The following is a 20,154-nucleotide window of genomic DNA, read 5'->3' as shown; positions in this document are numbered from 1 at the left end:
GCTGTGAATTCTTATTACAGGAAACAATATATTGATACTGGCTGATTCAGACAGTTCTTTAGAAAGGTAGGGTCACAACTCAATGCAAACATGAAAATAGCATTGTTTCTTATCTTATTTTGCCTATTAATGAGGAAATCAATCAGACATTTAAAACTGGATCAAAAGAGAAAGAAATACAGCCCACGTAGGTGTGATTGATGAAGAATGATGACATGAATTTCACAAAGAGATAGGAAACTGGCTTTTTCCTTTTATGGACTGGGGTAGAGGATAGGAAATGAATTGTCAGCTCAGTCATGATGATGCAAGGCTGGGCTGGGCCAGGAAGGCTGTGAGCTTGAGGTCAGTTTGAACTACAAAGTAAGAAGGTCTAAAAAAGAAAGGAGGGAGGGAGTCAGGAATGGAGGGGGAACTGAGGGAGGGAAGAGAGAAAAGAAGAAGAGGTGTAGGAAGAGAAGAGGAACAAAAGAATAGAGGGAATGGAAGGAAGGAGGGAGGGTCGGGGGGAAGAACGGGGGAAGAGAAGTAGAAGAGGAGGAGGAATAGGAAAGAAGGAAGTGAGAAGGGAAAATCCATCACCCCAGTTCATTTGCTTCTTGGTGAACAAGAATCATTTGCACTGCTCTCAGTTAGATAAAGTTGGCAAAGATGAAAAACATTCCATACACAATCAGGGAAAGGTGTGGGGACCTCAATGATTTACTGATTGGGAAGAACACCCCAGAAAATGGGCAGTGATGCCAACTAACGAGTCTTTTTACTGATGAGTGGGGAACACTGACCACTGTGAGCCAGACGGATAAACAGAAGACCTCAGTATCACTCTCTAGGTGCTCTCAGGCAGATGAATGTTGGCTCATATGGATGTTCACAAGGAGAAACCATTGAGTCAACCCAGGAGCTCAAGGAAGGCTGCCTGGAAGAAATACAGTCTGCATTCCCTCTCCAGGCAGGCTCAGCGGCCATGCAGTAGAAGAGTAGGGAAGGCAGACAGGCAGAAAGACACTACACTGCTGAGAAACAGATCCACAGAAAGTGCAAGGCGAGTTTTAGGGTTTCAGACTTCTGATTGGGCAACTGTCAGAAAGAAGGACTCAAGCCAAAGAATTACTGGCTCTTGCAAACACTGAACTAGAATTCTCTTCTGAATAAGACCCACAGGAAAATTACTCCAAATCCACATTTCCCAACTTCTTAAATTGCTTTGTGCGGAATCCACAGGAGATTCCAAGACAGTTATTTCTAGTGTTGTTTAATTTTTTAACTTCATTTTTTTTTTAAATTTTAAGTTCTGTTTCTATAAAAAAAATCATTATAGAATGTTTCAAACATGTAAAAATTAGAGAGGATGACATGGTTACTATTCAGGCAGCCACCATTTAACCCGACAATCATGTAGAGATCTATAGCCGACCTGCTCCTCTTGACCTCCCCCCACCGTCACTCTGAAGCAAGTTCTAGACGACACATCCTGTCACCTATAGATATTTTACTGTGTGTCTCCAAGTACTTAAAATTTTTTATTTTAATTTTTTTTAGGATGTGGTGTTGTGATAGCATGCGTCTATGAATCACATGTGAGCATGGTGCCCGTGCAGGGCTCAGATCCCTCGGAACGAGATATGCAGAGGTTTGTGAGTCAGTCCTCTGAAAGAGCAGCCGGTGCTCTGAACCGCCCAGCCATCTCCCTAGGCCCTATCGCGAAGAGGCATCACAATTCTATGATCAGACTTAAATAATTCCATCGTATAATGTTTACCACTAACCAGTCACATTTCCTTCTTTTCCTGATTTCCTTCCTTTTCACATTTCGCTGTTTGATTTGAAGCCCAAAAGAAGGTTCATACACAGCAAAGGTTATCAGCTGGTTGTGATTGCTTGCTTGCTTTGTAACACTGGGTGGGAGCCAGAATCCCAGCATCCCAGATTCTACCCTCCACTCATCTTTACATCTCCTCACAGGTTCTTCCTTTGCAATTCAGTTGTTGAAGAAACCAGACCGTTCATTCCATCCACATGGTCAGGCTCAGGGGTCCTGGGTCCCCTTTGTGCATCCTGTCCACTGTACACCTCGTTTTCATAATTTGGTAAAATGCACCATGGGGCTGTTTTGTGCTTCCACCAAACAACATCTGCATATATTTTTTGTGATATTAACAGGCTCTGATGATTACTGCATAGGTCTGTTATCAGGGGTTACAATGATGACATTTCTAATTCAGTTTTTCCTTTTTTTATTCATTATTCTTAGAATAATATATTGCTTTCTTAATATCCTATAAAGGGCCTGATTTTTAATGTTACTTTAAATTAATAAATAGGAACAGTTTAGTTAATGAGGTTCAGTTGTTTTCAATTAACTATCTTTACTGATTGTATTAGTCAGGGTACTCTAGAGGAACAGAATTTATAAAACAAAATCTACCTGCCTGTCTGTCTCTCTGTTTGTATGTATGCCTGCCTGCCTGCCTGCCTATCTATCTACCTACTGAAAGGGGATTTATTAGAATAGCCTATAGGCTGTGGTCAAGCTAGTCCAACAATGGCTGTCTGGGCATCAACAGAAGGTCCAAGAATCTAGTAGTTGTTCAGTCCATGAGGCTAAATGTCTCAACTGCCTTCAGTTTACACCAGAATCCCAAAGAAGTAGGCTCTAATGCCAGTGAAGGGATGGACTGGCCAATGACAGTGAGAGCAAGCAAGCCAAAGAAAGCAAACTTTTCTCTTCCATGGCTGCCAACAGAAGCTATGGTTCAGATTAATGGTGGCTCTTCCTGTCTCAAAAGATCTGGATTAAAAGTGGCTCTTCCCACTTCAAATAATTTAACTAAGGAAAAAAATCCCTCACAGGTGTGCCCAGCCACTTGGGTTTTAGTTAATTTCAGAAAAGCTGTCACACTTGGCCGGTGTTCAAATGTCCACTATCTTTGGCCAGCGGGCACTCCTTTGGATACCAGCCTCTTGGCGTTCTATGACAGGATCCACCATCTTCAGAAGCTCTATGTTTTATGTGTGGTAAGACATTCCTTACCATCCATACGCTTCCAAACTACCCATGCTTCCCAGAGCCCGGAACCTTGGTAGGAAGCAGTATTTGGAGGCCAGTCTGGGTGTTGGTGACCCTCAAGCTTGGCTTAGTCATTATTTTTAGGGCTTTTCAATGGACAAATTTAAAAAAATTATTGCTTTCTAAGAGATTTAAAAGTAGGCTTGGTCCACAGTGATATAATATTAAAAGAAGACGTAACATTAAAAACCTAAATCATTGAGAATGAGCATGATGTGACAAGTGGAAAACCCTAAACCTGAACTCATGCAATGGGCAGTGCACGCCACAGCTGCACTGAAAATACTGTGCAGAGCAACCTCAGCCTAGGTGCAGAGGACGCATTCCTGGAGTCCGGGTTCACACCTGGATCTCCTCCCCAAGATACTGTATTATGTATAGGAAAAATTCCAAAATCTAAAAATATATGAAACATTTCTGGGCCTAAGCATTTGGGATAAGGACTTCATACTGGGGAATTCCTGCACCTATATTTCACTTCTCTTGGCAATTTCATCTCTCAAGGGCACTAACACCACAAATTCCTTGCATTATCCCACAGCACACTCTATAATTGTTTCAGGAGAACAGGGACATCATAAGTACGTGTTGGCTGTATCTTGGCCATCACATATTGTCCAAATCGGAATTTCCACTGTGGCTACCTACCAACTGCATGCACACCTTTCATTTTACTCTTGGTATATAGAGCCTGTTTTTTAAAGCCTTAGTTTGGGGTCTTTGACTAATGTGTGTGTATGTGTGTGTCTGTAGGTATGCACAGCCAGTCAAATAAATACATACTCCGAGAAGATAACTCATTTTGTTCTATCTAGCTGATTGCTTCCTTTCCTATTTTGAGTGTGTGTCTCATATGGCTCAGGCTGGCCTCAAGTTTGCTATGTAGATGAGGATGACCTTGAACTTCTTCAGTTTCATGCCAGCACATTCAATTCCTTTCTCCTATTTTTTAATCTTATCAGTTATCCTGTTTTTAAACACAGACATCCTTTCATCAGATGAGCACATCGTACTGTAGGAATGAACGTGAGTGACATCACTGGAAGGTGTATGGTAACAGGTTGCTGGACCAAACACCGGATTTTCATTTAGTTGGTTGCAAGCATTTCTAGCAAGTTCCTCTGGGATGCTGATGTTGCAGGTCCAGGGACCACACTTGGAGAGCTTGTGTCTTCTCCACAGCAGTGTTTGGAGAGATCCCTGTCTGCTTGCGCTGTTCCATGGCACTTCAGCATCTGAGTGAATACACAATCATTCAAGCAGCTTCTGCTTTACATTGTCTCTCGTCTTCGGAGAATCAAGTGTTACTGCCAAGTCTCATTCAGACTCGCTGAAATTTTGTCAGTTTATCCTATGAATAGCTTTCTGGATGTAGGATTGATGGGTGACCAAGTAAATTATTTCTAAATACTAGGTTTGGCCAGATTCCTCTCCATAGCATAAGGGCCAACTTGAATCTGTTTCCTTACAGCCTAAACGGTGTTTTAAACCCAGAACCACATTTTCTAACATAGCACTTGACAAGAATCCTAGATTAGCTGTCAACTTTAAGCATTGGAGACTATAAACAACTCGATTTTTTGGCTTCTTTTGAAAATGTATAGGTTTCGTGGGCCCACAGGTTCACACAGCAAATACTATTCCATTAGATCTGCAAACACCTGCCCTGCTGTAGCCACCACCTGGGCCTTTCCACACACTGAGTTAGGCATTTATTGGCTGAACAGGACAGCCCTGCCTTCAGGAATAAACAAAGCATAGCATTCTGCTCAGGCCCTTCAGGTATGTGGCGGACTGGAGCTTTCCCAATGGTCCATACCAACTTGGAGTTTCTGTTCTTTCCTCACCCTGGGACAGAACAGTATCCAGCTACCTTTCCTTATACTTTGAGACCTTTAGAATCATGAGACTTGCCACACTGAAAACAGTGGACTTCGTGAAGACACACTGGAGCTGAGTCCTATAGTCAGCCTCACACCCTAGTCCCAATAAGGCCCAGGATGCCTCAGTGTGACTCAGCTCCCATTCTAGAGACTTCTCCGTTAGTGCCTTAACAGAGGATTAAATGCAGGTTTGACCTTATTTGCATATCTGCAGATGTGCAAGCATCTGCAGATCCCACAAACAATGGTTTTATTAAAAAACAGAAAACAAACAAAAGCCAAACAGCAATAGTTCCTAGTCTTATTAATGCTTGAATGTCCTTAGTTATTGTATAATGCCAGCCCAAATAATTTTAAAGATGCATTTAGGGGAATATATTATACGAATTAGAAAAAAAAGCAGATACTGTTTTCTAGTTATTCAGCTCCTTCAAATTATAATTAGAGGGGATGCAGAGATGAGGCGATTATGCAAAAAGCCAAGCTATAAGGTAGAGCCTGTCAGACAACACACAGGACACCCATTCTGCTGAGTGGGTGACAGAGAAAGGAAGTCTGTGTGATTTTAGTGCCTTTCTAACACAAATCTTCCCCTCCCTTCCAGTCTGTGACTTTAAGGACGTTTTCTTGGACATAGTACATAGGGAGCATATGGGGAACGTGACAGTGACTTGACCTAACATTTCAAAGCCAGCAAATTCTTGATAATTCCAATATGTGGTGTGTGTGGGTCTGTGTGTATATATGTACACGTGTGCGCACATGCATTTATGTGTAGTGGGTGCTTGTTGCATCTTTGGTGTCTATGTGTGCTCATACTCGTCAGCCAGGAAAGGAGGAAAGCTCTCATGGGAGGTAGGAGGTGACTGGGCACTGAGGGAGAGTTGGCGAAGGGAGAGTCATAAGCCATTCAATCTCTCCTTCATGCTGCTCAGAACAATCCCCCTTGACAGCCCAATGAGGGATGAACATGAGGGTGGCCGAGAAGGCAATCTGGGGGAGACTTGAGTCTTTCAAGATGCTTCCAGAGTCCTGATTGCAGATCAGTATACACGGGGCAACAGGCCCAGAAGCGAATGCTTATTTCTGTTCCTCAGGCCAGCTGCCATCCTTCTTCTTCTGGAAGCAGTCGGTAAGACGAAATAGTGTCTTCTTTCTTTGGCTGTGGACTTCCCTAGCCTACACTTAGCACAAAAGTAAGCCGGGTCAAAGATGACTGTGTGTAAGCCCCAGCGATTCGGATAACGGCAGAAATCAACTGCCCGCTTTACGTCTTTTGCTAATGACCTCTCAATTAAAGCAATTTTCCATTCCTCTCAGAGCAGAGCAGCTGGTGGCAGTTTAGCCTCGTCTAAATGTCAGGGTGCTGAGTGAGAGGCGGGCAGCGCAGGGCCCCACCCCCTCCCAACGCCTGCTCCCACGTGAAAGTGCTGAGCGCTGAAGTTGGTCTTCTAATTAAACTTGGCAGTATTACAATGAAAAATGAGATTTGGGAGTTGGCAGGGAGGCTCATAAACAAACTTTTATGTGAATAATTAAGCCAGAGTTAAGCGAACACTGGAGCCCCTTTAATCAGCTTGTGATTAGAGTTAGTTAGCAAAAGCCGAAAGTTTCCTAAAACGTCCGTGTTATGCACACGCTCTGCTTAACGTTCCTTTGAAACGCTCAGCCTATCTTTTTGTTTCAACACCACTTCTACTGTTCCCATTTTCCTTTTTTAAAATTCCTACCCTATCAAAGAATCTATCACAAAGAGGGCAGCTGTGTAAAAAACTGTAAGCATGTATGCACCAACATTTTACATTTTACACAAAGCTATTAAAAACACAAAACAAGAGAGGTTGTATACAGGCCTACTGATTGCCTTCTAGTGACTCCCATCGAAGCTACAGAGTTGTTAGGTTTGAGTTCCCAGTCACGAGGGTGGGCCTGTGGCCATCAGAACTAACAGTGTGGAAGAGTCTACGGCCAGGAGCGGCTGCAGCACCTTCTCAGTTCACCATTAACTCTAAATGAGGTGCTGATGGTTGCTTCCAAGCATTGCTGAGAACTCCGCTTCAAACTCGTCCACTCCAAAGCTTCATACGGCCCCAGAAATCGCATGAAGCTTTCCTGTAAGACAATTTCTTCTAGACAGAGCTTTCACGGAGAAAAGCTGTTGAGTCCCAAAGTGAAACCGGAATAAGACAGGCCACTACGTCTGCCAGGGAGCGGCACGTGGATGGCCTGAGGTACTGCAGAATGTCAGCCTTCCAAGTTCAGAGCCTGAACTTGCTTCATGTCAAGCCCGTGTCTTGCATTTTTCTAAACTGCCAATGACACAAAAGAAGAACACACACACACACACACACACACACACACACACACACACACCCCTCAGGGTATTTTCTAATGCAGGAAATAAGCTTTGCTGTTTCTTACCCCTTGAAGGATAACAGCAGTGACTGTCCTAGTGCCACACATACCACACGTAAGACACATAAAACAGGTAGATTCTTTGCTGTTTTAGAGGATGTTAAATGCATTTTTATCTTTACATTCTCTAGTCCGGATTCTCCCTCCCAAACTTTAAGTCTTCCCAAGGAAAGAATGAATAACATTATCCAACTACCATACAAACTCTTGGAAAAATAGAGCTAGCATCACTCTCTTTTTCCTGTAGCAGTGTGTGTGTGTGTGTGTGTGTGTGTGTGTACAAAACAAAATGAAAACATAACAGAAAAGGTGCATGACTAGTTGGCTAGCTTCTTTCAGGGCCGAATAACCATTTATTCTAACTTTTAAACAAGTTGCACTCTGTCTTGCCTTGGTTGGCCCTGAAAAATGAGGGCTGCTTACCTTGGACACAAAACATTCTGCTATGGCCACAGGATCATTTTCACAGTTTTCCAGGTCTTGAAGAAGTTCACTAATAAAACAAAACAAAACACAACATCACATAGCCAGGAAGTATTAGACGGTACGGAAGTTAACAGTTTAAACTTTTCTAATGGCTTTAAAAAAAAAAAAAATCAGGAAATTGTGTCACAGAAGGTCTATTGCCACTGGATCCAAGGCTGAGATAAGAGTTGTCCAAGGTCATGGAGAGCAGGAGTTTAGACATAGACTGGACAAGTAGTTCTCCCACCAGAGATAAGACCTGCAGACGAGTCAGGTATCCTGGACATCCGTTACCAGTTGCAAAATGCTCACACATTCATTCACTGACGAAGGGCCCAGGTACCCAAGCAGTGCAGGGTGTGTGTGCCACTCTCCCCCACCAACGAGCAAAGGGGCACATCCCCAGTCTCAAGGAATTCCTGAAGCATTTGAAGAATAAGATGCTCAAATAATACTGACGAACTTACCAACAGAGGAATGTTGGTAGGAAAGACTGTTCAAAGGACAGATACACCAAGAGAGGAAGTATCTTCTGCTCAGGTGCAGACTCGTGACGTTTTAGTGGCAGGACCACTATATTGCATGGCTCTTCCTTTAACCAACCGTTTAATCTCTCAGTGTTAATGTTGCAGAAAATTCTGAAAGTGGAATCGCTTCCACACTAGATAGTCTGGGTTAGACGGCACATTTCCAAGCTGCTTTGTAATAATGTGCCCTTTAATGTAATAATGTGCCCTTTAATGTCAGCCAGGTGCTTATTTTTTAAATGTTATATGCTATACATTTAATAAGAAGATAAACTGTTCTATGGGAATTAGAATAAAATACTCCCTTGCTTTGTGCTTCAAATTCTTGCTGGCCTTGGCTGAGAAGGCTTTACTGTTTCTGCTGGAGCAGGTTCCTATTTCTGAGCATGTTGATGATGGGTTTTCATTTTTTTGTTGTTGTTGTTTTAGCTATTGCTTCTTTCTTTATTTTTTTATACTCCCACCCATAATCTCTTTAACCAGATGTATTTTGCAATCAGACTACCTTAACAAACACTCAGATTTACAACTCAACACAATGAGAATACTATGGAAATAACATTCCTAGTTTAGGTTTAGCAGGTATCATGATTTATTTTCCTTTCTTGTAGAATTATTATTTCCTTGGAGTTAAAAATAATCTCTCTCAAGGCATATACTGCTACCATTATTATATCATTAGATATGATATTATTTGTGCAGATGGATTAAAAAAAACATGGTTGAGGAAAAGGGAGACCTGTTACCTTTTCATACAGTCCTATAACTGTAGCATTTGAAAAAAAAATCTTAAAAAAAAATTAGCTGCCTAACTGTGTGTGAGGAGACTAAATCTCAACTAGCCAAGCAAACCTTTTTTCTGGTGATGCTATTCTTGGTGGTGTACCGTTGTGTGTGTATGAAGTGTGGGAGGCTTCTATCCCGAGTCTGCACAGTACTGTCCTGCCAGCATGGCCACTATCCCGCTGCTGGGCAGAGCTGCACGGATCCTGGTGACCCGTCACCCTGCTTTGCCTTCTGCGCTGCGAGTGTTACTCCCTACTGTTTCCCATGATTCTCTCCTTTGAGAATACACGGTTTCTGGAAGCTTCCTGAGTGAGGGCGAGAAGAGGTGAACCTTCTGAGTCTTCCTCTTCAGCAAATGTCCTTTTTTTCACCTGGACTGATGATGTCATGGGTCAGGGGATTCTTGATTGGAGTGATTGTCTCTGAATGTTCATGGGGCTTCCTGGATTAAAATACTGCTACTGAAAATTTGCTACCCCTTCTTCCCAGTTGGTCTTCTGTGACTTTGTTTTTTTCCTGTAAGCTTTTAAAATTTTGTCCTTGCTAGCAGAATTCTGAGGCTCCATGCTGGTCAGCTCTGGGTCTTTTCTCTGATCATGTATGCAACCAGTTTGGATGTGATCTTGAGCTACAGCAGAGGACATTAATTTGTGAAAATGCTGCTTTCTGTCCATGTTCTCTTCAGAGTACCGTGAGCACTGCCAGAGGCTGTGTGATCTGGCTTGCCTCACAGAAAGCAGGAGCAGGACGGGGCTTGGGTGGGTGTAGGGTGTGTGTGTGTGTGTGTGTGTGTGTGTGTGTGTGTGTGTGTGTGTGACGCTGATGTATGCTATGAAGATAAACAGTAAAGAGAGCTTCAAAAAAATGTAAAATGGTTTCCAAACAAAACACAAAGCACAAAGTCATAAAATTGTTTGCCAAAATGTGTGGGTTTATTACTATTATCCTATGCATTGATGGCTTAATTATTTCTGAGCTTTAGTTTCTAACACAATAAACAGACATCATAAGACCCAAGCAAATGTGCTTATGGTCTTAACCACCTGCAGCAACACAAAGGCTCCTGGGACCAAGAACCTTCACGCCTACTGGCTTGGTGTGTCTGTCCCTCTGCTGGTGGCTGGCAGAGGTCTGTTATTCATATTTTTGGATCTTCTGGTCTGACCGTCTAATTTTTTCTCATTTCCCCTCTTCTTTTTCTTGTTCTGTGGCAGTTGTCTGTTTCTGGATCGTAACTTCATTTCCCATGTGAGATATTTTTCTTGTTTATACCACTGCACTGTTAAGTTCGGAGGGTTTAGGGTGGTTTTGTCTGAACACGCTATCTGGAGGTTTATGCTTCTGCTCTTATTCCACAAGTGCAAAATATCCTATTATGGAGTGCAAGAATATGATGAGGACAGTGATGGTGAGGATGAAGGTGACAGTGACCTTTCTGGGTGTTCCTGGTCTTGTGGTCAGCTCCTCCTCCTCTGCTTGATGATTTTGGCTTCTGTCATCCAGTCAATTGTTCTCCTACAGATCCTCTGGGAACCTTTAGTTGTCCTGGAAGATTCATATCAACTTGACACAAGCTAATGCTATCGGAGGGAAGAGAACCTTAACTGAGAAAATGCCTCTACAAGAGTGGGCATTAGGCAGCCCTGTTGGGCATTTGGTTAATTACTGACTGAAGAGGGAGAACCCGGCACATTATGGGTGGTGCTGACCCTGGCTGTGGTCCTGGGTTCTATAAGAAAGCAGGCTGAGCAAGCCACAATGATGAGAAACCCAATAAGTAGCACTCACCCATGGCCTCTGTATTGGCACCTGCCTTCAGGTTCCCACCTGGTTTGAGTTCCTACCTTGGCTTCCTCAGTAAACAATTATTCAGGACATGTAAGCCAAACAACAACAACAACAAAATCCTCCTCTCCTGCCCAAGATGCTTTAGTTGTGATGTTTCATCATAGCCATAGTGTCTTTAAGATACTTTCAAATGAGATACCATAATGCTGATCATAATCTCTGGGCATGGACTGAGTTTATCACACAGTGACCTTGACTTTCAGGTAGTGGTACTCAGGTATTTTAAGTGACATAACCTATTTATACCCTGAAATATTCATATATATATACATATATATATATATATAATTTATTATTATCAACAAGGAGTTGATAATAATAAATAATAATCAACAGGTACAGAAGATAATTATATTAACATAAATCCTCCCTTGAGACTTTTTTTAACAAAACAGAGGAGCATGTTTTACATTTTTGTGTGTTTCTCATCTAACGCCAGCTGGACTCTCTTACCTGCTGCTGAACTCAATTTGCTGCAATCTATTACTTGGAGTGAAATCTACTGAAAACAAAGCAGCCACAAAAACATGTAATGAGGAGATGGGAGAAGGCAGCTATACTTTGATAGTCTTCTGATACTCAATAAGTGGTGGATTTTTACAAATTTGCTGAAGTCAAAAAACCACAATAAATGGGCCATCCTATCACTGTCAAATCCACTGCATCATCCTACTTTCAATCATTTAAATAAATTTTTTTTTTTATTTAAACATCTCCATTGCAAGATTCTTTTCACTTCGGCAAGTACCATTCAGATATTTGTATTGTTATTTACAGCAAGATGGATGCAATTAAATGAGAAGCAGCTGAACCCTGAACAGTGTGAGCTGAACACTGAGAGAGGGAGAGAAAAGCTAGGAGACAGAGAAGAGCTGAAGACAAGGTGTTTGGGGTTGGTGTTCTCACTTCTTGAAGGGAAGACTGCTCTGTTTCTAGGGTTTGTGCCTGGGTCTATCAATATTGCTGAGCTTACTTGAAATATTCCTTGATTATGTGCTACTCTCCATATTCTAAGTTCTGTTTTCCTAGCATTCCTTCTGTGCATTAATTTTATCTCCAGAGTGGATTTGCTGGGAGGAGGAAGTGTCTTGGAGTCCACCCTGGCTCTGGACATGCCTCACCTATAAATGAATGATCACCAGTCACTGCTCGGGAACCACAGATCCCTGATAGTCCCAACCCAGTTTTACAGTGAGGAAGTCACAGGCCATGACAAGGACGCTGTTTATCTTAGATCACACAGATCACAATTAATGACAAAGCTGTGGAAGGGTCCTGACCCTCCTCTCTGTACTCCTTAGAAGCACGGCTGCTGAAGAAGGCATTTCTTTAGAAAAACTTAGGAAGCTAAGTATGAGACCGTACACCCTGGAGTTTTCAAAGGCCCCACCTGGGAGATCCTCTGGTGCCATCTGGCAACTCAACTTTTAGAGCCTTTTACTTAGATAACATAAACACAATGTAAACGAGAATGGTAGGAGTTCTTTCTCTCATGTTCTTTCATTGGGGCTATTACCCAAACAGAACTGTGTGCTGCTAGTCAACAGTTACTGAGAGACTTCCCTGTCAGGCAGTAAGAAGCACTGAGGTAAAGAAGAGAAAGGCCCTGCTTGTGACTCATGGCTTATTTCACGTTCTGATCACAGGTGACCAATGTTAATAAAACAGTCAATACCACATGGTATTGTAATCTGAAGTCAAAGGAGAGACACTGAGGCAGGGTGGAATTTGTGGAGGGTTGAGGGGGTAATAATGTTTATTCTCTGAGGTGATTGATGTTCGAGGGCATGAGGAGACGTGGAAGAAATCATTTAAGAAATGAGGCCTCTAATTCAGGACAGAATGAACTTGGAACGTTCTTGTGTGAGGTGCAGAAAGGAAGCTGTTGTGGCTGGTGACGTTGGCCACTGAGGGGATGCAGGAAGACAGGTAACTAGGTGGATATAAGAAAGACTGTGGGATCCAGCAGGAGCCTCAGTGCAGTAGGCCAGTCACCAGAACTAGCCACCCAGAATTACAGCCTAATGGGCCAATGACCCATAGAGGTGGCTTCAGTGTAGCAGTGGGCAACGAGACATGCATGTCCAGATGATGGAGTGTCAGAGACTTCTTTTAGAGTTAAAGTCAGGTGGCAGCCATCTTGCTTTCAGAGTCTGGGTCTGTTTTCTTTTCCCTTAGTCATTAATTATTGTAAATCTCTCCTCTCTTTTGAATGGGATCATGAATGAGAAAATGACATCATTTTCTTCTTGAGCTCAGGCCTATGAACTTGCCCAGGTGGACAAAGAGCAATAGCTCTGTTCCCTTTCAAGAGCATATTATATGTGATGCTTTCTGTGACTGCTGCTGTGAACCTGAAGGCAGGAACTGTATACTGACTGCAAGGCCATACTGTTTTACGCCGAAGAGTCAGGAGCTGGCCTCTCCTCTTCTGCCTGGCGCAGACGCCAGCCTCCAGGAAATTTTCCCCACCACCTCACTAAGCCATTTGAATGTGTAGGTTCTGCAGAGACTCATGTGCATAATGGGAAATGGCACGTGAGGCTCACAGGTACGTTAAGCTTTGGTCGTTGGTTTGTTTGTTGTCTGGACAGGGTTTCTCGGTGTAACCCTGGCTGTCCTGCCCTCATCACTACTACATGCATTAAGCCTTTCACTCCAGTTGACAGAAAGGAGCCCCAGCATCGGACAAAGCTGGGAATCACTGTGGTGGGTTGGAGGTGTACTAAGAAGAGTACTGTCCCACCTCTCTCTGCCCAAAACATTGCATTAAAATTACATTTAAAAGTAAAGCACAGCCCAAAGATATAAATATATATATATTGGTTTGACCAAAATTAGTTGATTAGTTGCATGGTCCTGAGTATCTGAGAACATTCTGTTCATTCCTGGAGTATCTGACTGCCTGACTGCTCTACAATGCTGTCATGAAAGTCTGAGCCACAGTAAAGGCTCAACACAGGTACACTGAGTGAAGAAAAATATCCAAAGCAAGAAGGAAGTTTTCAGTTTGAGCTTTGATGATTTTAATCTGTCAAGAAACAATTTAGACATAAAATCCATTTTGGAGGAACTGTCTGCATTTCCTTGTGCTTCATCCTTAAAGAGAGTTTCAAGTTACATTCTAGACAACTTTTCTCTATTCCAAGACTACCGGCATTTTTCCTTTGGTTGGCAATACAATTTTTTTTTTAAGCTTTAGGATTTTAGGGGTCAAGTGGTTTCTTTTAACTAACCCAGTTCCTGACCATTTGGAGATTTGTTCCAGACACCAAACCAGAAACTTAAATTTCAAGTTTATACCGTAAAAAGATGTAGCCACTAAAAAGTCAACCAAAATAAATTCTTAGTTGCATTTTATGATGAGAGATTTAACAATTTAAATCTCATGATATATCAAAAATTAAAGGAAGACAATAATGAAAGAACAAAATGTTATCATTTATGAACAGGCATAAACTATTTCATCAGTATATAAAATAAAGAACATCACAGGAACAGGAAGTTTGTTTTTGTAATGATATATGTGTATGATTCAAATCAGAATGCTTACCAATGTGGTTCATTCAATATGAATACAAATAAAATAACACACTGTTTATTAAAGTCAACTGCATTTAATAATGTTCAGTACCCATAATATTTCTGATAAACTCTAGCAAAATGAAGAGGCATTTCTATAAGTTTCATTATATTTAGTTCATAAGTAGGGAAACGCTTCTGATGATGTCAAAATGAAGATAAAGATGGTGAAGATTGTAGGAGAAGTGGATTCAAAGTAGTAGATTGAAAAAAAAAGGACTCAAAGGCAAGAACTAAAAAGGCAACAAAATAATTCATCTCATTTTCAGAACGAGTACATAGAGTTCTAGAAGCATCTGTAAGCCGTTGTTCTACACCACAGGAAGCCTGGGCAGTTCCTTTGATATGACAACATACATAAGAACCAAAAACATTCTTACTTGAGGACACACACAGTTAATTTAAAAAATAGAAAAAAAAATCAGTCAACATAGTGTCAGTATTTTAAGAGCTGTAGGAATAAAGTTTAAAGCTACATGTTTCCATGTGGGAGACAATTTGTTAAATATTCCTCCAGAACATTTTAAAAAGTAGTTGGCACCAGGTGTATATCTGGAATCCCAGGATGTGGGAGGTGGAGGCAGAAGGATCAGGAGTTCAAAGTCATCCTTGGTTACATAGTGAGCTCTAGGCCATCCTGGTTTACATGGAATTCTATCTCAAAAATAAATACACAAATAAATAATTGGTCAAAGAGACATACAGCTATAAGATGAGATGACTCGGTCATGTAAAAATGTCATTTTTCACATAAGACTCCTAAAAATACCAACAGAGCATTGCACGAAATTTGAAAAACTAGTAAATAAAAACAAGAAAACCACTTGATAGGACTAAGTCAGTGTTTAAGGGGAGCAAAGAGGGCTGGACAATGAAGGCGCCATGGCAACAGAACAGTTGGAAAAGTAGACTACAGAGGAGTCAGAGCCCGGACACAGAGCCACACATCCATGTAAACCTGGCATACAGGACAGGAGATGTAAGTTAGCGGGGAGAGTTCGTGTGCTTTAGGCAGTTGCGACGGGACCATTGGCATGTGAAGCCAGAGCTCAGGTTTCCTGTTAAACTGCTCACTACCACCAGTTTCAGGCAGACTGAGAGCAAATGGGAAAAAGCAAACGTTTAGGAGTCTCGGAGAGAAAAGGATATGCTTACCACCCGAGAATGGGCGATAGAGAATTTCTAAACGCAACTCCAAACATCCTACTTTCAAAAGTATTATTTTGTCTTGTGAATTGTGCAATTCGCTTCTGGGAAGCCACACTAAGGTTAAAGGGCGTGTCTCGCCACGTGGTCCACAGGGTTTATCAGCAGCGCCTATAAAGCAATGAGGAGAAACACAGAGCAGGCCTTGGATATGGCCAAATCACAGAACAAACACAAGCGGCCAGCAAGGAAAACAACAACAACAACAACAAAAGCTCATTCCTATTGCAACTGGCTCAATGCAAAACGTAGAGCCATCTGGGAAAAGCCACACTCGGTTACACAAACTAGAGCACGAGAGCTCAAAATGATGCTGAATGGAAAAAAAAACCAAACCAAACCTGTAAGAGTGTGACAGTATTTTCTGCCATGTCTAAACCAAGGGAAAGCATACGCATTTTAAGGACATATGTAACGATGGCAAAACTCCGACCTGAGGCTCGGCGGGAGAACACATGTATGTACATTATGTGTGCGGCCCTGGGTTCCGTCGACAGAAGCATGGACACTATCACCCAATAAAGCGAAACAGGAAAACAAACAAACAAGCCCAGCTTGCGGGGGGCTGGAGAGGTGGCTCAGAGGTTAGAGCACTGGCTGTTCTTCCAAACGTCCTGAGTTCAATTCCCACCACCCACATGGTGGCCCACAACCACCTATAGTGAGATCTGGTATGCAGGCAGAATGTTGTATAAATAATAAATAAATCTTAAAAAATCCCAGCCGGGGACAGTAAGTTACAAGGAAACACAGATCTAGGCAAAACTGGTCTATCTTCACTGATCTGCGTCTTTCTCATTCTCCCTTCAGTGAAGACACAGAGTCGACATCTAAGACCCTGGATTCTCTGTCTTAGCATGTGAGAGGATGACATGCTACGGGAATTTTATTCCCTAGAGTGCCAATCCCAGTGCCAGACTCCTCTCCCACTGCCAGAGAGGGCACCATGCCACACGGTGCAAAATGGCATCAGAGAAGGACGCAGAAGAGGCTTTCAGTGAGACTTTCAATGCCTCTAAAAGAAAAAAATAAAAGTAACTTACGGTACAAAAATGCTCTGAAGGAGCTGGGGTTTATTTTATCACTCTATACATTTCTCTGTTTTGGAAAGACAGGTCCAGGGTTCCTAACCCACATGTTTGAGACCAGATGTGTTTCGGGTTTGGGGACATCTGCATAGACCCGGTGCAGTATCTTGGAGATGGGACCCAGGTCTAAACACAGAGACATTTCATCTGTGGCTGGGAACATGTTGCTTGAATGTAATTTTAAAAAATTACACGTAAGTTTTATCTAGCTGGATACCACATTATAATTCTATGCTGAAAAATCTAGAACTAAACTTAACAAAAGAACTTTAGAATCTATTACTAAGCTCCATCATGATTCACCAGACAGCTGCATCCTGGGAATCAATTGGAGTATCATTAAAGATGCATGAGCACTGACATAAAAGGCCACATTAATGTCCTCACTTAAAACAACCATAACAACCACAGGGTCATTTAAACTATAAATTTAGATTCTATGTATAAAAAAATGGAAATCAAAACAAATGGACAAAAGAGGTGATTCTACTGTACCTAGCGGGGCATGGGAGTGAAGCTCTGGAGCCCCAGCATGCTCGAGGATGCCTATGAAGGCTGTGAATTTGAGGACAGCCTGGGCTACATACAGAGTTCAGGGTCAGCCTACAATACCTAGTGAGGCCCTGTCCCAAACAAATAAACAAGCAAGCAAGCAAACAGCCAACCCACAAAACCATGACAATTCAACAGCGAAGTTAAACAACGGGCATTTCTCATAACAGAGGAAGATGTTAGAAATTAACAAAAGTAGTATCCAAAGAGGCCCAGGACTAGTGCTACACTCTTGAGCAGAGGCTCTGCTGGTCTGAGAGGCTGATTTCTCACATATGAAATCTGCACGTCTTATCACATTCCTCCAGCTCTCGGAGCTGCTATGGAGATTGAGATACCGCAGGAGCAGTGAATACCTAACCGTGATCACTGCAGCCACTGGCATAAACACCATGGGTTGCCCCTCTTGACCTCAGCCACGCCATGTCTGTATGCCATCAGCCGGGGATTCCTTTGCCCTGGCCCAGGTATATTTTAGACAGGAATGGCTTCCAGGGTCAACAGACATCCCACAGAAAGAAACAGAGAATGGATTCAGGAAGAGAGGTCCATTAAGCTTTTGCAGAGTGGGCAGCCCTGTGGAGTCCTTTCTTGTTAACTCACCTTTCACTTTCTTTAGACTAGGAGACACCGGAACATTTATAATTCCAAGGAGTGAAAAAATCTCTCCTAACATCAGCCATAGTTTCCTGGTGTCTTCAAGCCCTCCATAGGGTTGAAGAGCAGGATTCTGCTGTGCAGGAGGGCATATGGCTGAGTGGGCCCTGATTGTGTGTAGGGATGATGTGTCTAAAAGTGTCTGGCCTCTGGCACAAAGGGAACACCCTACAGGGACTTATCTTCACCAAGTTAGAACCAAACCACAGAAGAGCTACATACATCTGGGGCCTCTCAGCAGCCAACATCTTTCTGGGTCACAGTGTCATTAGTGGGCTCTGGAGAGTGATGCTATCCAGGAACTCATGGAATTGCTAAATGGGGGCCTGCATTAAAACCAGGACATCACCAGTGAGCCTGTGGCTTCTGCAGCTTTTGATGCCTTTCTTATTGCTGGGCTGACTTCTCTAGATAGTTTTTTTTTCCCCCTGCTGGGGTCCACATTGTAAATTCTCCAGGGCTGTTTAGACAATTCTGAGGCTGTGGTCCCATTCCAGACCAATGAGTCAATTTGTATAGGAACGGTTCAGATCTTGCTTTAAAAAAAAATAATAATGTTTTTACATATTTTTAAAGAATTTCATACAGTATATTTTGATCAGATTTTCCCCTCCCCCAGGATCCTCCCTGATCCTCACCACCTCCCTACCCATCCAACTTCATGTTTTCTCTCTCTTAAAAACAGCACTAACAAACAAGTCCTGTGGAGTCCAGTTGTGTTAGCTGACTACTGCTGAGCACCGGATCCACCCTGGAGTGTGGCTGATATACCCGGAGTCACTGCATCGGAGAGCACTGAATTCCCTCTCTCAGCAGCTATCAATATCAGCAGCTTCTTGGTAAGGGCCTTCATGCCTACTTCCCTTAAACGCTGGGATTTCGTCTGGCTGGAGCTTGCTGCAGGGCCTGTGTGTGCTGTCACAGTCTCTTTGGGTTCATATGTACACTAGCCCTGTGTGTGCTTCTCTGGAGTCACCCACCGCCTATTTGTCTTCTAATCCTTCTGGCCCTCTTTTTATAAATCTCTGGGCCATTAAAGGAGGGGCTGTGACGAGATATTGCTTTAGGGCCAGATATTGCTTATTAGCTCAAGGCTGACCCTGAACTCACTGGGCAGCTGAGGACAACCCTTCTGCCTCTGAGCCTCCTGTCTCTGCTGGTGAGCTCATCACCTATCGTTTTATGTGGAGCTGAGAACGAAAGCCAGGGCTTCAGGTATGCTTTGCAAGCAATGTGCCACCTCTGTACCCTCACTGTTTTAAGGAGTGCTTCCCAGGTGCTGCCATGGCGGATCCGGGAGGAGTCTGGGTGCAGAAGACACAGAGTAGTCCTCAGGGTCTGCACGGTCAAGCATGGGATTTCCAATGAGCTAGATCATCACACTGGAGGATCCTGTCTCCTACAAGCCAGGCTGGTGCCAAAGCAGACAAAGGAGGCAGGGACCCTGCTCATCTTTAATGGACCGAATAAGCAAAGAGGGGTAGGATGTAGCTTGTAGTACAGCTGAGTCAGGATGAGAGGTGGCTGTAAAGCTTTCTAACGGCGGTTCACTGTGTCCAGTGGACACCTCCAAAGGGAATGTTTCAGTGCTTGCTCTATGATGCCACTGAGCTGGCCCTTGGGCATGTCAGCTAAGAGCTCCACCGCAGCCACCAGAGGGGCCTTTTCTGATATGTGAATCCATTTGTTCATCAAACTGGGAACCTCTCCCACAGCCCAGATGATGTGATGAGCACTAGCCCCTGTGTTCTTCTGTGCCTTCTGTGTCTTCCGAGCCATGCTACAAACGATTACAACAGCTTACATATCCGTGTCGATGACCTGCAGCTTCCAGTCTTGGCCACAGTGTAACTTCCTAGCTTGCCGCTACCGCTCACCATCCAGGACCTACTTAACCCATGTGTGAGTTAAGTGTTTGAATGGGGACTGCAAGATGATGCAACAGGTAAAGGTTCCACCGAGACCTGGCGCCCGAGTTTCTAGAACCTACCTGGAGGAAGGAAATGATTCCTTCAAGTTCTCTCTCCCTGTGACACACACACACACACACACACACACACACACACACACACACA

General features: G+C 43.0%; 1 protein-coding gene across 1 annotated transcript in view; it reads right to left on the bottom strand.

Annotated features, from left to right (window-relative positions):
- Plekhg1 (pleckstrin homology and RhoGEF domain containing G1) overlaps window positions 1–20,154 on the bottom strand; it is a 134,182-nt gene that overhangs the window by 33,672 nt on the left and 80,356 nt on the right. The window contains exon 3 of the mRNA XM_055615864.1: window positions 7,792–7,863. Within this exon, the coding sequence (XP_055471839.1) occupies window positions 7,792–7,863 (72 nt within the window). The remainder of the gene's footprint in view (window positions 1–7,791; window positions 7,864–20,154) is intronic.

This window comes from Psammomys obesus, unplaced genomic scaffold, assembly GCF_907164565.1.
Source record: "Psammomys obesus unplaced genomic scaffold, mPsaObe1.curated_primary_1811, whole genome shotgun sequence".
Classification (NCBI taxonomy): domain Eukaryota; kingdom Metazoa; phylum Chordata; class Mammalia; order Rodentia; family Muridae; genus Psammomys; species Psammomys obesus.
Note: the sequence above shows the minus strand (reverse complement) of the source record. Positions and strands in the feature narration are given on the sequence as shown.